Here is a 20722-nt window from a genome sequence, read left to right as displayed (position 1 = left end):
GGAACGCACAAAACATGGCACAAAACTATTGTCTGGCCTTGACAGCCCATACATCCAAACAGAAAAGTCTTATCTGATTACATTAAACAGCGTTACACGACGGTAAACTAAATTTGCCACTCACTTTCTGCATGAGCATACCCTCTATAGCCGATCTGCTATTTTGTATGATTCATGCTTTAAGCTCCCCTGGCACTGACCACCACATGGGGGAATTTATTCATTTCAGATGGTCACTGTCTGTAATTGTATCTCATTGCTGACTGCTAAAAATGGTGCTTGTGTGTGTGTGTGTGTGTGTGTGTGTGTGTGTGTGTGTGTGTGTGTGTGTGTGTGTGTGTGTGTGTGTGTGTGTGTGTGTGTGTGTGTGTGTGTGTGTGTGTGTACGTGTGCCCCTCTCTCTCTCTCTCTCTCTCTCAGGAGCATCCATCCAGCCTGAACATGGTGGATCTCCTCAACGTGGCCAGAGACATCGCCAGAGGCAGCCAGTACCTGGAGGAGAACCAGTTCATACACAGGTGATTGTTGTTTTGCTAATTTGTGCACAGGTGATTGTCATTTTGCTTTGATTTGTACGTATGTGTGGAGTCGGTTGTGGAGTCGGTTCAGCCATATAGGGGTGAGATATGATGTTATACAATATACATACTCATCATTAAAGGAGTATTTCACCCAAACATGACTTATCTTTTATCAATTACACACGCCATCAAGCCTTGAATAGGATATTTTATTTTTGTCGCATTCCTAAGCCAATAATTTGATGACCAGCGGAGTCTCCAATAGCAGACTCAAAGAGATATAGAAGACTCAAAGAGCAGCCAGTCATCAAATTATTTAAAAGAAATCTCCATGAATTCAAGGTGTCATGGCATGTATAATTGATAGAAAATAAGTAATTATTTGGGTGAATCCGTTGTCCCCCAAAAAAGTCTGTTATTTTTTTAACCACTGTTTCAGTTGTCATTTGAATGCTATGAGCCTGAGTGTGGAGGTTACCTCATGAGAGAACTTGTGCGAGCCTGCTGATCTGTATATAATGTTGCTGCTGGTACTTATTTTCTTATGTGGAACGACATGGAGCTTAGTTGGAAAAGTTGAGTTGAATAGATTTGTTTTTATTGCCCCTTAAACTCCTTCAGCGCCACCTGGTGGTCACCAGTTTAGGCTCTGAGTGCCAATTCTCCCATTATAAAAAAAGAGAGGGCGTTTTAAAAAAAAAGTAAAAAAACAAACAAATTTTTTTTAATTTTTGTATACGTCTTTACGGGCATGGCATCCAGTGCATAGTTGAATTAGATACGGGATGACGTCCCTGGCACTTAAACAGTTTTAATTGGCCTTAACAGTATAGCCAGTTGGGGGAAAAACACAAATTTGACCCTTGTGGTCCTGGCCCACATTTAAAATACTCACAATTCAATCACTAGACAGAACAGCTTGCAACATACAACAGCACAAACATATATACAAAAACACTATCTGTTAAAAGAGGTCACCATTCACGTCCCGGCTCGATCCCCCCAGAATACAGGAAGCGTTGAAGTGAAGCTGACCACGCTCACCTTGGTTGTTTCCTAGCTTTTGTTGTTTGAACACAGCAGACGGGGTGGCTGCATTTCCCATTATTTGCAGTCTTGTTTGCTAAATGTTTGTCACCATCCATCCATCCAACACGAACTCTGTTCTGCAAATAAAAGAAAGGCTCTGAAAGATAAATGTTTTGAACATTCTCATCTCACTATTAGCCTGGCATTCCTATTTTGGGCATGTCAAATGCCAAACAAAAACTAAAAACTTTAAAAACAATGAGTTGCATTGTGGTGTAACACATTGTGAGAGCTTGTAGGTCGGCTATTTCCTCTATCCGTCCATCGTATGACAACAATTCGAGTCAAAGTTGTTTTCCCTGTTTCAGTCACTTCTATAGAGCGTCGCAGTCCCGCCCCCTTTCAGAATGACGAGTGGCCCAGGAAATAATTCTCCATTCATTTTCTCCATAGGATTTTCAAAAAGTATTTATTTAAAGACGGTTACGCCGCAGACAAAGCCAACTCGGATCGTGACAAATCATAACCGTCTTTAAATAAATACTTTTTGAAAAGCCTATGGAGAAAATGAATGGAGAATCATTTCCTGGGCCACTCATCGTTCTGAAAGGGGGCGGGACTGCGACGCTCTATAGGTAATCCTTCCTTCCTTCTGTCCAGCCCCTCTCTGATGTCCTGGTGGAATTATCCAATGACAAACGAGACCAATTAAAGTGCGTTTGGTCAAACATGGCGCGGTAAAGCGCCTAATGGCCGCCTCTCCTCCTCCTCCGGAGGCTGCCGTCTAGGTTCTATACAGCCCTCACTGCCTGTCTATGTTAACAACTTAACATATACCCACACTGTCCTTGAAGCTCATTTCATCTTTTTGTGTAGGTGTGTTTACTCTGCGGTGAGTTCAGGACCGGTGTGCAGCGGATGGGAAGTAGCTTTAAGTACACTTTGTTGCTGTCAGGAAGAAACCTCTTGGCTCCATATTTAAAGCTTTTAGGCCTGACGTCGAAAAAAAAAAAAAAAAGTTCGCTCTGAAAGAATATATACCTATTCAAAGATGTGTGCAGCATTTTTAAGATTTTTCAAAAATAGCAGACCTACAAGTTCATAGCACGCCACTCGGTGGCGCGCTATGAGCTTGTAGATCTGCTATTTTTCAATAGCTAAAGCATAACACAATTCTTGAAACACCAAAAGGGGTTCCCGCCCAAAATGGGTTAAAGCTTTTGTGTTGTTTCTTTTGTAAATTAATGCCCTACTTTATCATACTACAGTGTAACACAAAAGTATCAAAGAATAGCAGAACTACAAGCTTGAAACGTGGTGCGAACAGGACAAGAGGTGCGTTTTGAGCTTGCTTATCTGCTATTTTTTTTAATCATGAAAAGTAACAGTTTTGGACATAATGGTCCCATTATGTCCCACCTGACAGAGAGGGCTTACTCAGAATAGCTCAATGAGAATATTGAGCTATTTATTTAACAAGATCAATAACGCTTACCCTACCTTTAAGTAAAAGATGAACTGCTTAACTGCTAGATATTTCCAAGGAAGAAGTGATCCGTGTACAAAATAGCGGCCGCATTTTGACACGTACCAAACGGATCAGTAACACAGAGGTGCCTAGGTGCCAAAACACATCTGTTTTTGGCTTTTCTGCCTTTATTGATAGTATCAAGTGAAGATAGAAAGGAAAGAGAGAGAAGGGGAGAGACATGCAGCAAAGGTCGTCATGAACGGGACTCAAACACGCGACGCGCTGTCAGGCCAAAGCCTATATGTAGCATGCGCCTGGACTACTTGGCCAGCGGCCCACATCTGTTGTGTGTGAGCCACACGTGCCACACGTGTGTACTTGTATTACTATACTTGTGAGGGCCTTGATGTCTCACCGTTGGCATATCGTTACATCAGCCGTTGAAACAGGGCTAATGAAAGTAATTGTTCTTTGGCTATATGGCAGTTGAATGGGTTTTTAAGCTGCAGTTAAAATGAACAATGTAAATGCGACCTGCGAAAGCCAGTTAACGTTAATTTACTGTAACAATGGTGTGATAACAATGCACTGCATTGCACTGTTATGACACAGCATGGCCATGACCTTCCCTGCAGCCCCCCCCCCTGCCTGCTGCGTGTGACTTATAGTGCGCTGCCTTTCACGGTTCAGTATTGCCTGAGAGCGAAAACAAATCATTTGCATGGATTTTTCTACACCATTTAGCATGAGCTAAGTACTACTGCTATTTCAAATGCACAACATGCGTGCGTGAGGGCCGTGCAGTTACGCTCAGACTGGAATTATTCCTCCTTCCTGAAACAGTTATGATGCCACTAAATGGATTTGTTGTTTCACGTTACTTTTATTCAGTAAGCTTTAATCTTCAGCTATACTGTTTACACACCATCATTCCTATGGCCTACATAGAGGAACAAGAACATGACACAATTCCCGAATTCCCGCAATTTCCGGCATTTATCATTTCCGCAAAACCTTGAACTTGAACGTGAGCCAGGACAAAAATCACGTTGTCGTAGGCTTTGTCCTCAGCTGTTTTTCTGTCGTACACAAGTGGAGCAGCATTGTCTGAACTGCTGACATGCTGTCACAGGCATCTAAACATATGTTTTCACTCCTAAAATGTATAAAACTAATGATATGAAAGAATATATTTTGTAAAGGCATGTCATATGAAATTTGTAGGATATTTCCAAGTGTGCAAGCAATTAAAATCGTGCAATTAAAAACAATGTTGCAAGTTAGATGCTTAAGCCATTTAAACAGTGTTTTGCATGAGCGCATGCTGGTACCGGTAATTCATGGTTCACATGCAGGTTCAAGTTTTCGTTCACTAATATATTGTTGTAGGCTATATTAAATGAATAAATACTTTAATAATTTAATAAAGGCTACAACTAACAACACACAGCAGGCGCGTAGCGTGGATCAAATGATTGACTGGGCAAATTAGCATGGAGGGGGTGGGGGGGAGGGTAGCGCATCCCCGGCCGATAGGTGTGAAGTGTGAACAATTTGGGGGACCATTTAAAAACAAAGGCGGCTTGCATGCTGTGGTTTACTAACCACTTTATAAATGCCGTGGCGACGTGAGTGTACTACAAAACCTACATTCGAATTTGGGGCTGATTTTACACTCAATTGATAAATGAGGGCCTATGCGCGTGACATCATCATCACGCCTACCGAGTGGCAAAAACTACTTTTGTGTGCATCCCGTAATATTGTAAAACTGTTCTTTAGAGTAAGCTCAAATGTGATATGTTGCACCACAGTGCATGGCCAATACGTTCGAAGAATTATTATATGGCAGACGGACAGAAGTTACAAACCTCGACTTAAAACCTCATCGTATGGTGCAGTATTCGGTGCACGTAGCTTGCACACCGACTTTACTTGGTTTTATAGTACTGTACAGTATATTGCACTTGCATCAGCACTTTTTTTTACTCGCTCTCTCTCTCTCTCTCTCTCGTTTTTTATGTTTATAATGCCTTTGCCTCTTTTTACCGTGTCTGTTCTGTTGTTGCTGTGACAAGCACCATGAGTTGTGGAGAACGGTATTTTTCTCCCCTGTGTATTATGGAAGTAACAATACAACCGATTCTGATAGACTGATGAAGTCAACATGGAGTGTTTAGAGGCTCCCAAAAATGAACAGGGGCCATTTACATCGGCATCGCCATCATCCATTATGCATGCAGGGGTCCTCAATAACACCCTCAGCGTCTGCATTGCCAGTGGTTCCACTCAAACTCAGTCATTCCCAAGCTTATCCCCACAGGTAATTCCAATGATATAATATTGTTGCTGTCGGGGAGAAACCTAAGACCGACTCGACTCCGGGCACTGCACTCCCTGTGGGGGTGTGGAACGCGTGTGTCGAATTTGAAGTCTGTGGCGCGAACGGTTCTCGAGTTACGTGGATTACAGACATACACACTGTTGTCTGTAATCTCTGTCAGGCATGCCCAAATATGGAGTGTTGTGATGTCACAACAGGTTCAACTCCATATATGGAGCCTGGGCAGGGGCCCCATGACCAGTGCCCAAGCAGAGGCCTTTTGTGGCGGTTCTGGACAACCGTGGGTCCGACCGACCCCTCTGTAATCCACCCTACAGTATGTGGATTACAGACGCGCGCACACACACACACACACACACACACACACACACACACACACACACACACACAGACACTTAGTGCATTCAGAAGATGATACCTGATGATCATGCTTGGAGAAAAATCACGGCACTCCATCTTCAATCAATCTTTTCATCATTTTTTTTAAAAGGAACCGTTTTGGACATCCGACAGCGACGATATCCTGCATAACTTTGAGGTGCCACTTCCTATATATCCGTCGTTTCAAATGAAAGGCCTTCTGGTGCTTCATTCTAACTCCATTTACTGGGTTCTGACTGTGAGAAGAATGTCAGTCAGTCGCCGGAGTAAGTATGCAGACTTAAAGGACCACTTCACCACTTTTCAACCTATCTTCATATGATAGGTCCTCACAAATAATCATGAAAAAAAAATGGTGCAATTTCTTTCTACTCACTCTGTGTCTCATAGGAGGGCTGTGGGCAGTTCAGAACCGTCTTCCAGTGACATCATCGATGGGGAATACAAGCTAATAGAAACTGCAGGCTTTCTAGTCCTGAAAAGTTGCAATGCGAAAATGGAAGCCATTGTTCTCACGATAATGAAAATCTAAACATTTTTGTAAAAGAATCTTGTTTAAAAAAAATCGGCCTAATCATGATTTCACTGGAAGACAGTTTCTAAACTGCCCACAGCCCTCCTATGAGACACAGACTGAGTAGAAAAGAATCGTGACATTTTTTCATGATTATTAGTGAGGACCTATTATATGAAGATAGGTTGAAAAGTGGTGAAGTGGTCCTTTAATGAGAGCTCCAGTATCTTATTTGAGTACCGGTAGTCTATTTGAAGTGCCCTGGTGAAAAACTTTTCACTTCTATCCAGTCTCGTTATCCTCCTTGCAGTTGCTGTGAGTTTTGTGCAGGTTTAACTTTCTGCATAGAGTTTAACAGGACATGTTGTATCCTGATTATTATTGTGTTATTCGTGTCTATATCTTGAAGAGGGACAATTATGACTTGTGGCCGATTTCATAAGCCAGACGTTGGGAAATCAAAAAGACAGTCCACATCCTCTACTTCCTCCACAAGCTCGCCCACATATGAGTACTTTATCAAAATAATGAATGCATTTTTGAAAATGCCGTTTTCTTTTTTCTAAAAATGAGTGTCGCACAGGTTTTTGAGCGACTGCCATTTCTTTCTCAGAAGATTAAACAATGCAGCACGATTTAAAATGTGAATTTTATGAATTCCCCCTTCGTCCTAGCCCACACAACCAGTAAATCACACCTCTTTTTTCTTTCCCTGAATGAAGCAGGTGGGCAGAGCCACAGAAGCACTATGGGAAGCTATAATATGATATTAGCTCCAGGCTAATCCAAGTTCAACTTCACAGACACAATCGAGTCCCTATAGATGAGTCACATCACATGTGGAGTTCTGTTCAAATGCAAATTAATGAAAAGGTGTGGGGTTGGAAATCGTTATGGATTCAACACGCCTTGTGCCTTTTTTGATGAGGCGGGCATAATCCACATGCGAAATGTACATAGTAATCCTCGAGTCAATTCTCATACTTGCACCTCTATGCCTATAACAAAGAATGTATGCATTGTATGCGAATCCCTGTGATTAAATATAGTATACACAGTACATACAGTATACACAGTACATACAAGTTTGGTTTAGTACTTTTTTGGCCTCTACCGGATGCTAAATGCATGCGGTTAGTTTGACAGCGTTGATTGATTGCTTGCCTCCATCCTTTCCAGGGACATTGCGGCTCGGAACTGCCTGCTGACCTGCAAAGGCCAAGGCAGAGTGGCCAAGATCGGGGACTTTGGGATGGCGAGGGACATTTACAGGTATGCTGCAAACAACACAACACTGCACAATGTACAGTAGATCAGGGGTTGTCAAACCTTTTTGGCCCAGGTACCCCTTGAAGGGGAGATTGTTTTACCTCATCCACGCAACACCGACAAGCATGCACTTTTACTCCTCTACAATTATTTGAAAACCTTAGTGACTAGTTACTTTGCCTCGCTCAAATCTAGCTCAAATTCTTTTAATTTTGTGGGGTCCGAGGACCCTCGGGGGTCCATGAGAAGGTTCCAGGGAGTCCCCAGCTAAATGTGTTAAATCAATTTTGGTGAACGGTGTGTGAACGGTTAAGACTGAGGTTAGGTTTAGCGACCTACGTGGCTGGTTAAGACTGAGGTTAGGTTTAGCGACCTACGTGGCTGGTTAAGACTGAAGTGTGTGAACGGTTAAGACTGAGGTTAGTTTTAGTGACCTACTGTACGTGGCCGGTTAAGACGGAGGTTAGGGTTAGGGTTTGGGATAGTGTTAGTTCGGAATTATGGGAGGTCAGGATATTGAGAGGTCGGACCCTGCAGTAGATGGTGACATAGTGTAGTGCAGTAATGAGTTAGTAGGGCATCAAAATCACACTTTAACCCTATACACTCACAATACGCTCACAATGCGTCAACGTGACAACAGTTTAACATTGCAAATCTTGCATGTGGGTCCACCTGGCACTAATTGTTTTCAGACGGGAGGTCCAGTCTACGGCCAAATATATTAATCTGGGCATGAGTACATTTGAGAACCAATAGTGTAGTAGGGGACATTAGTGCAACCGCAAGTATCCCATAACATCCTAATAAACAGCACATAGCAAGGGGGCACATTTCAATAAAAGGCCACAAAACTGTACATGCATGGTGTCCGGGAAATCTGTATTGAGGTTCTCGGAAAACATAAGGACACAAAATGCGACGGAGCTATAATTCAGTCTCTCTGGTGCTAATAATACGTAAAAATCCCCTAACGGTGCGGAAATGATTCTCAGCGCTCCCATTTGTAAGACAGACGCTTTCAAATGACGGCATTTAAAACACTCAACACTCCGTCAATCAAGCCATCGGGGGAAAAGGCACTAAAAGTATTTCATGTGGCAAAGAAATGAGAGCAACGGAAGTGTGTCACAACATCCAGCTATGTCAACATGAGGCGCTCAAGCTGCCGCCCTAAGACGCTCTACCGAGAGAGAGAGAGAGAGAGAGAGAGAGAGGAGCGTCACTGGCACTGCTCTACTGGGCCTGCGAGCGTGGAGGAAGTCTCTTATGCGACTCCCCAGGGGGAGACACGTTGGAACACATTTCGTTGCTGCCGGGGCGGAAACCTCATATCCAGTAGTGGAAACAATGTGTGCACATTTTTTATGTTTAACCTTGACCTGAGGACGATTCTACAAAATGTCTTCTAATTTTTTTCTGAAAAACCCATGTTTCTATGTCAGTCGTTCTCAAACATGTTCTTGTGAAGGACCCCCAAAAATATATGTAATTTTCGCCGACCCCCAGCTGGCTTGTACATCGGCAATTTTTTGTATTTTAATTTATATATTATAGGTTTTGGACATACAAGGTTTCCACCCGACAGAAACTATATTTTATTTAAGGGTTTTGCACGTGTCTCACTGTTTTGTTTTGTTTGTTCCGTTTATTTATTCTGTTAGCCTGGAAACGTAAAAGAACGGGGGGAAATTAGGAGAAAAGAGAGATCATTTGGGACACTGTGTCACGTCACATCGAGACTCAAACGTTGCCTCTCTTTTGTTCTTTTCTTTGTACAGATCTTATCATCAGGGTGCATAGTCATCAGCGGTGTTTGTTATTGTTGTTGAGTTTCACGTTTGTTAACCCATGCTGTGTGAGAGCCACGTGTTTCATATACAGTGTGTGTGTGTGTGTGTATATATATAGAGAGAGACTGCACACTAAAGGGTAGCGCGGTTCTGCCCGGAACAGAAAAATCCAAGACGAGAGTCGAGTCAGGTCCAAAATATTGACTTGTCCCTCGGGCATGTTTTGGATCCGTTAACAATTGTCACCATCTTAAATGCATGGTCCCGTATGGACCCGTATGGACACCCAAACACCTTTTCAAAAAGATTCAATATTATGCTGCTTTAAAACGAGACACATGTGTTGTCCTTACATCTAACATCCATCTGTTCTCGCGGTCAGTCTTCAGCGCACTGCACAACAGTATGGAGGTAGCGAGGTCTAATTATTTGGGCTCACATGTTCTCTCTCTCTCCACATGCCGCCATGATGCACATGACGTGTGTATGTGTCATGTTGGCCTTGGTGTCCTTATACTTAGATATTACCAGTGGTGTAAAGTAACGAAGTACATTTACTTAAGCACTGTAAATACTGAAAATACTCAAGTAATTTGTACATTACTTAAGTATTTCCAATACTTTTACTTCTACTCCATTGCACCTTTTAATCCACTTACATTTATTTGAAAATCTTAGTAGTTACTAGTTACTTTGTAGATTTTGATTATTAGTTAACCACTTCAGCCTGCGTCACGATGCAACGCATTGTGAGCTTGTAGATCTGCTATTTTCAAAGTAATTGTATACATCTACAAGCTCACAACGTGTCACTGTGTGACACGTGGTTATTTCCAATGCCAATACATTTGTACTTTTATTAAGGTAAATGTCCTAAAACATGGTTTTACTTCAAACTTTTTGAGTAATTTTTTGCATTGTGGTATTTCTACTTTTACGTAACGTGTCGTACGTCAGAGTGCTTCCACCGCTTAGTGTGTCCCCTATCCCACAGCACTGAATAAAATCACTGGAATAAAATAATAATAAATGGTAAATGGTAAATGGTGCATTTATATAGCGCCTTTATCCAAGGCGCTTTACAGAGATTGTGCATTACATTCACCCATTCACACACACATTCATACACCGATGGCAGCGGAAACCATGCAAGGCACCAACTAGCACATCGGGAGCAATTAGGGGTTCAGTGTCTTGCTCAAGGACACTTCGACAGTAACTCTGGGGGAGCCCGGGTTCGAACTGGCAACCTTACGGTTACCATCCAGGCACTCTACCCCTGAGCCACCACTCGTAATACTCGCCGCTCGTAATACTCGCCAATACTCGTAAAATTGGAAAGATTTCACAAGAAGAGCGACACATGGCACTAAATAAACCGGAGAGAGAGATAGGCAAAGACGAGAAAACGATAAAAAAGCCGAGGCGAGAAGATTGTGCACAGATCAAAAGACACATTCTAAATGACATTTGAAGTTCACATCGCTGTTGCTGTGGTTACCAACTGAAGCGGAGGAAAAAGGAGAAAAAAAGAAAGAGAAAAAAAAAAAACTCACAGATAATAACATTCTGCAATTAATTCACCATTCCACACTGACCCCCCCTATATCATCATCATCCCACTGATCCAATCTGTACTCCCCCCTCCCCTGCTCAAACCCCCACCTCCCCAAAGACGTGAGAACCTTTATCCTTATCTCCACCGGAGAATACAAGAGATTCCTTTCACCAGGTCTAGGTGTGAATCTGAGCTGGGGTTTTTTCTCCTTCTTTTTCTATTAAGTTCTCTCTCTCTCTCTGTCTGTCTCTCTCTCTCTCTCTCTGGGCCTGATTCTTCAACGTGTTTCCGCTGATATATTGCCGTGACGCTGGCGGAAAGGCATTTACGTGGATTTCCCACATTAATTTGGAATTCATGGAAATGGCCGTGAACTTGACGCTCACTTTGGTTCGTCGGAAACTCCGCTAAATCCTCCGCCACCTCTTTAGGTGGCGGAGAAATTTGCGGAAGCATACACTTGCATATAGATTTATTCAGAAGGCTTTAGTCTTCATGCTGAATCAATAAATAGTCCCCAAATCTCAGATAAAATATGTAGGCATGTGCCCCCAACATATTGGTCGATCAGCACATAAAAAAACGATATATATATATATATATATATATATATATATATATATATATATATATATATATATATATATATAAAAGCCGAGTGCACTTGTATGCCTAAATGCATGCATTCTAGAGGCAAGTTAGCCTATAGAGTCCCATAAGGAAACTGCCCCTGCAAGCCCCGACACCTTTTTATTTATTTATTAGGATATTTCTATAGCATGCCATGCGCGATTGCGCTGCTCACTGGACAGCCTTCTCTAGGCTACTCGCAGTGCAACGCGTTGTGAGCTTGTAGATCGGCTCTCGCGGACTGCATGTTAAAAAACAAACTCACAATTATAATAAGAACATAGGCCTACACTTATCTGCATTTTGCACTGTACGAATCTAACGTTGTTTCGGTGTGTGTGTGTGTGTGTGTGTGTGTGTGTGTGTGGGGGGGGGGGGGCAGATGCAGCAGCGTGCTGCCGATCCGATTCACATTGGAAAATGAATAGGGCTAATTAGCCCTATATAAAAAATAGAAGACCACATTTATAGCCTAATGAATGCAGCGTGTTTGAAAGTCGGCCAGTCATATCAGTTTTAAACCAGCTCACCTCCACTCGTGAACATGACGGACAGACAGACAGAATTTATAATAATGTATATTGATATTGATCACATGGATGCCACACACAGAATAGTTTAACTCACTGGATAAACTCACTGGATTATAATTTCTTCAGACAAGAGGATCCCAGGCCTACGAGGTAGGCCTATAATATATTTACTTATGAATGTATGGGGCTATGGGCTACTGTTCTTTATCGCGCAACAGTGTCGAGGGCCCATGCAGCCTCCCTCTCTCGTCTCTCTCTCTCTCTCGCTCTCTCTGAAAAGACGACTTTTGCATTGACATATCCGATATTTTAAATATCGGATATGTTTTACCTCTGCATAGGTGTGAGAGAGCACCCGCCTTGGTCCCGAACTTAATTAAATAAATTATAATTATATTGCTCCGTTGCAAGCTTCGATAGCAGTGACGCGGCTGTGATCTCAGACAAACTGCTGTCTGCTGAGTCATGCTTGAAGCCTTTTATGGTATGAAATTGGGCGTGGATCAATGCAGATGAGGTTGTCGGGTGCTTTTCCGATCACTTTGCACCCGCTGCATTCAGTATGACATACACCTGCGATACACCTGCGCACCTGTGGTACACACCACTCTCTGAATAACACGTCATCTCAACGTAGCTTGATCGGACGGATAAATACGATATCTGTTTCCGCCACCGTTACACTCTGGCGCATTTCGTTTTTGAAGAATCAGGACCTCTCTCTCTAAAAGCTGGAGGAGAAATGATCTTGGGTGCGCGCTGATCTGATCGTCACTTTTGATAATAGCCCTGACAGTAGAACATCTTACACCGCTCTGAGGCAGACTTGGAATGAATGAATGCAACTTGTCTGCTCAGAGACCTTTTATTTAGTCCGCACGACAGGAAGGCGTTTAAGCTGCACTTCCATATTCTGGGGGAAAACATTAGCCAAAAAGTGATTGATTGAATACCGGTACTTTATTAGACAGAAATGCAAAGAGCAACAGCGTATGCAGTCAAACACACAAAGATAGCACCAAGTCTTGTTACAAATACTTTTTGAACGAGATTTGGTGTAGACAGAACAAAGCAGAGTAGTACAGAGGACGGATTGGACAATTCAGGTCAAGTTGACCAAGTTTAAGTGGTCAATAGTTGTACGTGTCATTGGGCAGCAGTGGCTCAGGAGGTTGAGCATGGTCTACTCCGTCATCGGTCTAAGATGTGTGGGTGAATGTAATGCACAATCTACTGTATGTAAAGCACCTTGGATAAAGGCACCATGCATTTACCATCAAATATATTACTGTTAAAAAACTTAAAAATAGCTAAACCCCATATCAGTGGTTATTTCTTTCCTGCTACACACCAAATTCCTTTGCCGAAAATAGCCAATCTACAAGCTCAAAACAGGCCGTGAAGTGATCACGGTCCATGTCGCTCGACAAGTGTAGGTACAAAGTACAAACTTAAAACACAACGTACAAATTCACTGTAATTGCACAGGCTCAATCTCAATCTCTGATAATGAGCTAGCTGGTCTGGCTGCCAAAACCATCATTTGGCATTTCTCTTCTGCTGCATAGTAGAAAACGTCTTTTAGCCTCTGTGATCTGTCTATTGATATATTACTCCATTTATGTTAGCTAATAAAGACAATAGGAATCAGTCAGAAGGTATAAATCATTAACAGACTTAAGATGTTGGCGAAGGCCCAAATTTGTTCTTATAAGCCCAGTTTTAAGACCTGAATCTCTCTATAAAAAAGGTTAAAGCTACTATACAGAATTTGATGAATATTTTAACCAATCTGTATACTAAAGTAGGCCTATGTTAAAATGGCACTATGTACATTTTTTATGAATAAAATGTAATTTTGTCCAATCTGTATGGTAGAGTATAGGCTAGCTAATACAATATACAATTGGGGAGGTTTGAATTTTGTCCTGATGGTCAAGATTGAATTTATCCCCTGGTACCAGGACCCCACGTTGAGATGTATTTGTTACAACAAATCATATATCATGAATAATACATTTTTTGTTGGTGTTTTGCAGCCTTCACTATATTCAAAGTGAGACTTTGTTTTTGCTGTGACGTTGGAATCTTGGAAATCCCTTTGGAAATAACTGTTCCACACCAAAGTTCTATATATAAATAACTGTTCCACACCAAAGTTCTATATATAAATAACTGTTCCACACCAAAGTTCCAGACTAATACCTATGTGGTGATGGCCAGACTAGTGAAAATAGCCGATCGTATAGACCGTAATCGTGTGTGTGTGCGTGTGTGCGTGCAGGGCCAGTTACTACAGAAAGGGTGGACGTGCCATGCTGCCAGTGAAGTGGATGCCACCGGAGGCCTTCATGGAAGGCATATTCACCTCTAAAACGGACACCTGGTGGGTACAACCTCTGCTCCTCACGTACAAACCACGGGACGCAACGCCCGACGCCCGTGACCGTCCGAAAGTGCCACAAACCTGACCATCTCACAATGTCACATCCCTGTGACTGCCTGTGGTGTCACGACCCTGACCCTCATTGCAGACACTAATGTTTTTTGTTTCCTACGATTTGCTATGAATTATTATTAAAAAAACAAACAAAAAACATAAGAATTAATGAAGTGAAAACAAAATGAAATGTTTTTTCCCCCAGTCATTTCATGAACAGTTAGAAAACAAATAAGTAGTATGAATAGCTGATCTATAAGCCTAACCGAACCACTGATTTATGCTTTGCTCTCTCTCTCTCTCTCTCTCTCTAACTCTATCTCTATCTCTAATTCTCTATCTCTATCTCTATCTCTATCTCTATCTCTATCTCTATCTCTATCTCTATCTCTAATTCTCTATCTCTATCTCTATCTCTATCTCTATCTCTATCTCTAATTCTCTATCTCTAATTCTATCTCTATCTCTATCTCTAATTCTCTATCTCTAATTCTCTATCTCTATCTCCAATTCTCCAATTCTCTATCTCTATCTCTATCTCTCTCTCTATCTCTATCTCTATCTCTATCTCTATCTCTATCTCTATCTCTATCTCTATCTCTATCTCTAACTCTAACTCTAACTCTAACTCTAACTCTCTTAGGTCGTTCGGGGTGCTGCTGTGGGAGATCTTTTCGTTGGGCTACATGCCGTATCCGAGCCGCAGCAATCAGGAAGTGTTGGAGTTCGTCACCAACGGCGGAAGGATGGACCCTCCCAAAAACTGCCCTGGGCCAGTGTAAGTGGCTACTGTACACATGCACACAGTATTTTTGAGGGGTGCTAGCCCCTCCTTTGTCCAGCTTTGAGGGTCCGTGTAAACGCAAACATTGAAGACAAAAGTGAGGATGCAAATTGTGATTGGCCGGCGTGATTGGGTGGGAGTGCCATTGTTTGAGAATGAGATGATGTTCATATAATTGGTCCTCAACTATTGCCAAAAGAACTTTGTTTCTAGAATTGTTTCCTTTCTAGATTCTTGGAACCTTATTGGTGCTTTTAACTGAACCGGCGGCCATTTTTTGGTTCCAGTTTTGCACCAACATTGCACCAACATTTTTGATTCTGAACAAATTGATTTTCAGTGGAAACACTCTGTCTGAACTGGTTCAATATTAGCAGCAAATAAACACAGGGCAAATAGCAGTCAAAAGTGCATAGTATGCAAGGTTATTGCACATTCACAGTGGAGTTACTAGGATATTCAACTGTTTTAATTGCATGTATGCTGATGATCTGGCAGATCATCAGCGTACATGCAATTAAAACAGTATCATGCTATGTCTCACGCACGCACACACGCACGCACACACACAGTATATTGCCTGCTGTCCCTCACGAGGCTGGAAATGTTATCCCATGTGGTCCAATTAATCATTGCAAGCGTGCGCACGCGCTCACACACACACACACACACACACACACACACACACACACACACACACACACACACACACACACACACACACACACACACACACACAGAAGTTCAGCATGCAACAGCTCGTTCACCGCTATCATGCAGGCGAGTGTAAAAAAAAAGAAGGAATGCCATGCCGCAAAATCCTTAGTGTTAATTTAACAACACATATACAAAAAAATGATATCCAAAAATGGACCGGCATGTATACAGTAACACAGAAACACATCAGTTTAAAGTGCATGATATGCATGAGCATGCATGTTGACGACTACACTCTAAACTCCTCAGTTGTCATTTAAACTCCTGAGTGTACACGTGTATTACACCAAAGGGTGGAACGCTTGTATGCCCAGACTCCAAAACTATACGTTTTCAGAAAATGGAAAATAACTTAGAATAAAGCTGTTTGCATGCTGCTGTGTTTTTTTCAGTAAAAGGGCAAAAAAACGCTGAGAAATACAGAAAATTTACAAGCTCACATTGTGACCTTGTACATCAGCTATTTGTTCCACTTTAATATGCCGAAAGTAGGGCATTAAGTTATGGAGGGAAAATAAAACATGACAAGTTGAAATATGGAGATGCGAGGGTTCCAGGTTGTCACTTCCAGTTCCTACTGAGTGTTTTGTACACATTACTCTCGCTCAGTTCTGACACACATTACTCACATTGACGCGTTTGTATTGCTGTACTTCTGAGGACATGAACATTTCAGGACGGCAATTTTATAATGCCGTTTTAAAATTATTATTATATTATATTGCCATTTCTACACCCGAGTTATGACCCTTTAACTAAAGGTGAAAATAGCATGCAACTAAGTAGGCTATAAATCAATGCATAACCAAAAATAAGCTAGCCTTAAACTTAACTCTACCCCAACCTCAGTCGTTTTCCTAATTGCTAAGTCTAATCCTGGACAAGAAAATGGTCCTCACAAATGTCTATTTCTCAAATTCTACTATACTTGTGGGGACATTTGGCTACAACGAGTATAGTGATACACACACACATGCACACGCACACACGCACACATGCGCACGCGCACGTGTGTGCACTGTGCATATATCACTTATTTCTCTATTTGACTCCCTTCAGGTAAGGATTGAAGCTTAATCCTCTTTCCATATGATACATTTTATACAGTATGTGTGCAGTATAGGCTATATATCTCGTCTGTCAGGCGGCCACCTTATATGTCCAAAGAACCTGTCAATCCAAAGTAGTTAATATTTACTCAAATCTCATTCATACTTTTCATTGAGTAATATAAATACCACAATTTACAATTTAGGCATTTAGCAGACGCTCTTCATCCAGAGCGACTCACATTAAGCAAGAACAAAAAGCATGGCAATACATCACATACATAAAAAGTAGTTATCATGAACATGCGTAAGCTAAGAACGTAACCGTGGAATATCTATTGTGGAGTGTGTCAGGTCTCGCCACAGTGGGAGGGGCGCGTCTCTATGGCAACCAGACAAGCGCCGTCGCGGCACGCCCACGGCCAAGTCATAGATGCTGTCTATTATCCCAGAGCAGTCCTAAAGCAGCTGCGCCTAATTCCAGCCGCCGCCCGTATTAGCAATTAACCGCAGCCGCAACCTGTCAGCCGCGCCCTTTATAAACGACCCTCACATCTAGCAGTATCACTCGCTGCTACACACCAAGACACACAGGCAGCATATGCCGTCCACTTGGCGTTGGATGGCTTGTAGGAGTGGGGCTGGAAGCGCACACGGGAGTGTGTGTCCCCCCTAGACCAGTGTCACTTGGAAAGCCGTGCATACCTGGCTGGAGACCCTCCTGACTCGGTCTGGCGACGAGTAGCAGAAGACGGGACCCTCGTATCCACCGGCAGACCACCGCACGTTAAGGTCACAGTAAGACAAGCGTTCTTTCAATATCACACGTTGACTAAGAAGAGGCACTGGCCGACGCTTGAGAAGCTAAGGATAATAAGAAGAACTGTGAATGAAGAGCACCTTGTTGATGTTATCTGCAGAGCACCTTGTTGACGTTAACTGAAGAAAAGACGTATAGTTACCTGTGTCACACTAGCGCTGAAGAATGTGAACGAAGAGGATCTTGTAGATGTTTATCCAAGGCTGTACCTTCTAGTTAAAGTGTCACATTACCCCTGTGAACGAAGACAGGTTGTTTGTGTTTAGTTTGACCCCTAAAAGACTTTAAGTTGGCGAGAGCCCTACCGTCCTCCGGTGAAAGAAGACCGAGAGTGTGACTAGAAATATAGTGCTGTTTTTCTGTACACACTGCCTGCCTGTAACGTACAGCTACGGCAACCCCAGTATATAGAGAGAAATCAGAGTATAAATGCTTGTGTACCTACCCGTCGGCCGAGCCTAAGGGGCCCTAGGTTGCATACTCACCCGGACCCGAACCAAGTATTTTTACTCTGATTACTCCCCTACATTGTATCCGAGTACTTCTACTCTAAAGTACCCTTCTGAGCCCTGAGGATAGAGAAACCTACCTAACACCTTACCAACCTCCAGGGGAGCCTCCTGGCGCCCTCTGGTCCCTGAGAAAGGAAAAGAAGAAGAGGAAAGTTAGAGAAAAGTCTAGTTGGTAGATTGCCTAGAACGGAGTCTCAGGCCCCAACCCGGTACTCACCTTGTGCTCTGACCGTTGCTAACCACCCCTCTCATCCTCTGCAGTGTTGTAACCCTCCTAGAAGACCGGACCTCAAGAAAGATTGTTGTCTGTTGAATTCTGATGTACAAAACTGACTTTTGTTTGAACTGAACTGAAATAAACCCAGGGGCGCCACCGTGCGTCTAACCCCTGACACTGCTCTCTGAGTCCTGTTTCCCACCCGACCTCCCACACTATATAATGAAACTATACATATAAACTATACATACTATACTATGCTATACATATATAGCTATACATATATGCTATGACTACATAAAATACAATTCTAGTGCTGTCTACGTAACATGCATGCTAAGTCTGTATGAAATGCTATCTACAGCCAGGCCTAACAACTTTAATCCTGGCATCACTATTTTTGTGTTTATAGGCACTGCAGTATTGATACTTTTACTTAAGTAAAATAATGTACTTTTTGCATCATGGTTCCATTTGTACACTCTGAGTTATACACACCCGTAAGGGTCAATTTGGAACCCCTTCAAGGAACCATGAAGGTACCTGGACCACACTTTGAGACCCACTGGTGTAGCAGAGTGAGCCAAGCGTGTGTGGAAACAAGACCGCAAGGATTTGTTTTTGGCGATATCTTTTTAGACTAAGGCTCATACATAGTCTGGATTTTCGGTGGTTAGGTGACCACCGAACTACAACATGACGTCACGAGCCGCGGTGAAGAGCAAACCACCGCCACCGCTCCAGCTCTTCTCTCTGTTTTTACTCAACGTTATTTCAGCTCCGGTGGTCAGCTCACCACCGGAGCGGTGGTCACCTCACCACCGAAAATCCAAACTATGAATAGGCCTTAAGTGTTTGACTGTACTCTGTAGTTTTTACATTTCTGACTAATAAAGTATTCAATCAATCAATTAGTATCATTGGTAAGACCTGTGAAGGAAAGAAGAGGCCCCAATTTCTTTCCAATATGGCTGCTCTGCATAGTTACAGTTAAAGAAAGGAAGGGACAAGAAAAGCGAAAGAACAGTAAGTCAGTATCAGTCTAGATTTGACATCATCTTTCCGTGCTCCTCCACCTCCGCGGCAATCACTCAAGCTGGCAGCAGGGGTTACACTAATAATAATAACAGTGTTTTCCATAGAGAGGTGTGTGCCACTGTTTGGCCTGTCAAGCATAGGCATGGCAGTGATGATGACTGGCTTCTGGGTTTGACTGTAGGCGTGATATAAAAGAGAGGGAAAATGTGTGCACACGCTTGTATTTCCATACTTGTGAGGACTTAATGTCTAGAAATAGACCTTGTGAGGATAATTTCTTTCCTCGTCTTCACAAGAGAAACGGTTGTTTTATAATGATTTGGGGACGATTGAGGTTCGGTTTACGGTTAGGGTTATATATATGTAAGGTTTTATAGGTTTAAGTATACAGCAGCAATACAAAGTAAACGTGTCTCTGTGTTCCCACCAGGTACCGGATAATGACTCAGAGTTGGCAGCATCAGCCTGAGGACAGACCTAACTTCTCCACAATCCTGGAGAGGATCGACTACTGCTTACAGGTAACACCCCATTGAACCCCCGCCTCCTTCCTGTCGACACTGGAGAATATACTGGCCTCATCACCAGTAGCACCCGGCTGCTGTGCGTCCCTGCACTAGTGCAATGTGTTGAACAGCCTGATGGCCGAGCCTGGGGATGGGGAAGCATTCCTTTCAGGGTTTATGATCCGGTCGGGAGCGGGTGATATCTTACGTCATTTTTTAGTCACTGGTTTGTAGTCATCAGGCTGGAACCCTCAAACTGGAATGAAAAATACCCTAAATAATTCCCCCCGATCCAAGTAGGGCATCATTATTTTAGGGCCTAACAAATAAAAGCCTCAGCCCGGCATATGGATCCGACACGTTTCTTTATACTTCTTGGAATAGTTTGTTTGGTATATCCATCTTTTATTCCAACTCATGGCAACTATAGCGTGACTAAAAACAAACGGGGGGGGGACCAAAACAAAGCAACGCTTTGTTGAGTTTTTTATCATCGGGTCTAAACCACACCTAGACCGGATCACACATCGATTTTAGTAACGCAGATGAGGCGTTCCTCCGAAGCCTGGTGACGCGCGGTTATAGTCGACAGGTGG

At 42.7% G+C, this 20722-nt stretch overlaps 1 protein-coding gene across 1 annotated transcript in view; it reads left to right on the top strand.

Annotated features, from left to right (window-relative positions):
* The window catches only part of LOC310878077 (ALK tyrosine kinase receptor-like), a 147066-nt gene that overhangs the window by 122683 nt on the left and 3661 nt on the right, over positions 1-20722 (top strand). The window contains exons 20-24 of the mRNA XM_083792180.1: positions 421-518; positions 7440-7532; positions 14328-14429; positions 15127-15261; positions 20051-20141. Coding sequence (XP_083648306.1) covers positions 421-518; positions 7440-7532; positions 14328-14429; positions 15127-15261; positions 20051-20141 — 519 coding nt within the window. The remainder of the gene's footprint in view (positions 1-420; positions 519-7439; positions 7533-14327; positions 14430-15126; positions 15262-20050; positions 20142-20722) is intronic.

This window comes from Protomyctophum parallelum (assembly GCF_964188405.1).
Source record: "Protomyctophum parallelum genome assembly, chromosome: 20".
NCBI classification, from domain to species: Eukaryota; Metazoa; Chordata; class Actinopteri; order Myctophiformes; family Myctophidae; genus Protomyctophum; species Protomyctophum parallelum.
The sequence above is the reverse complement of the archived record's forward strand: the minus strand, read 5'-3'. Positions and strand labels throughout refer to the sequence as shown.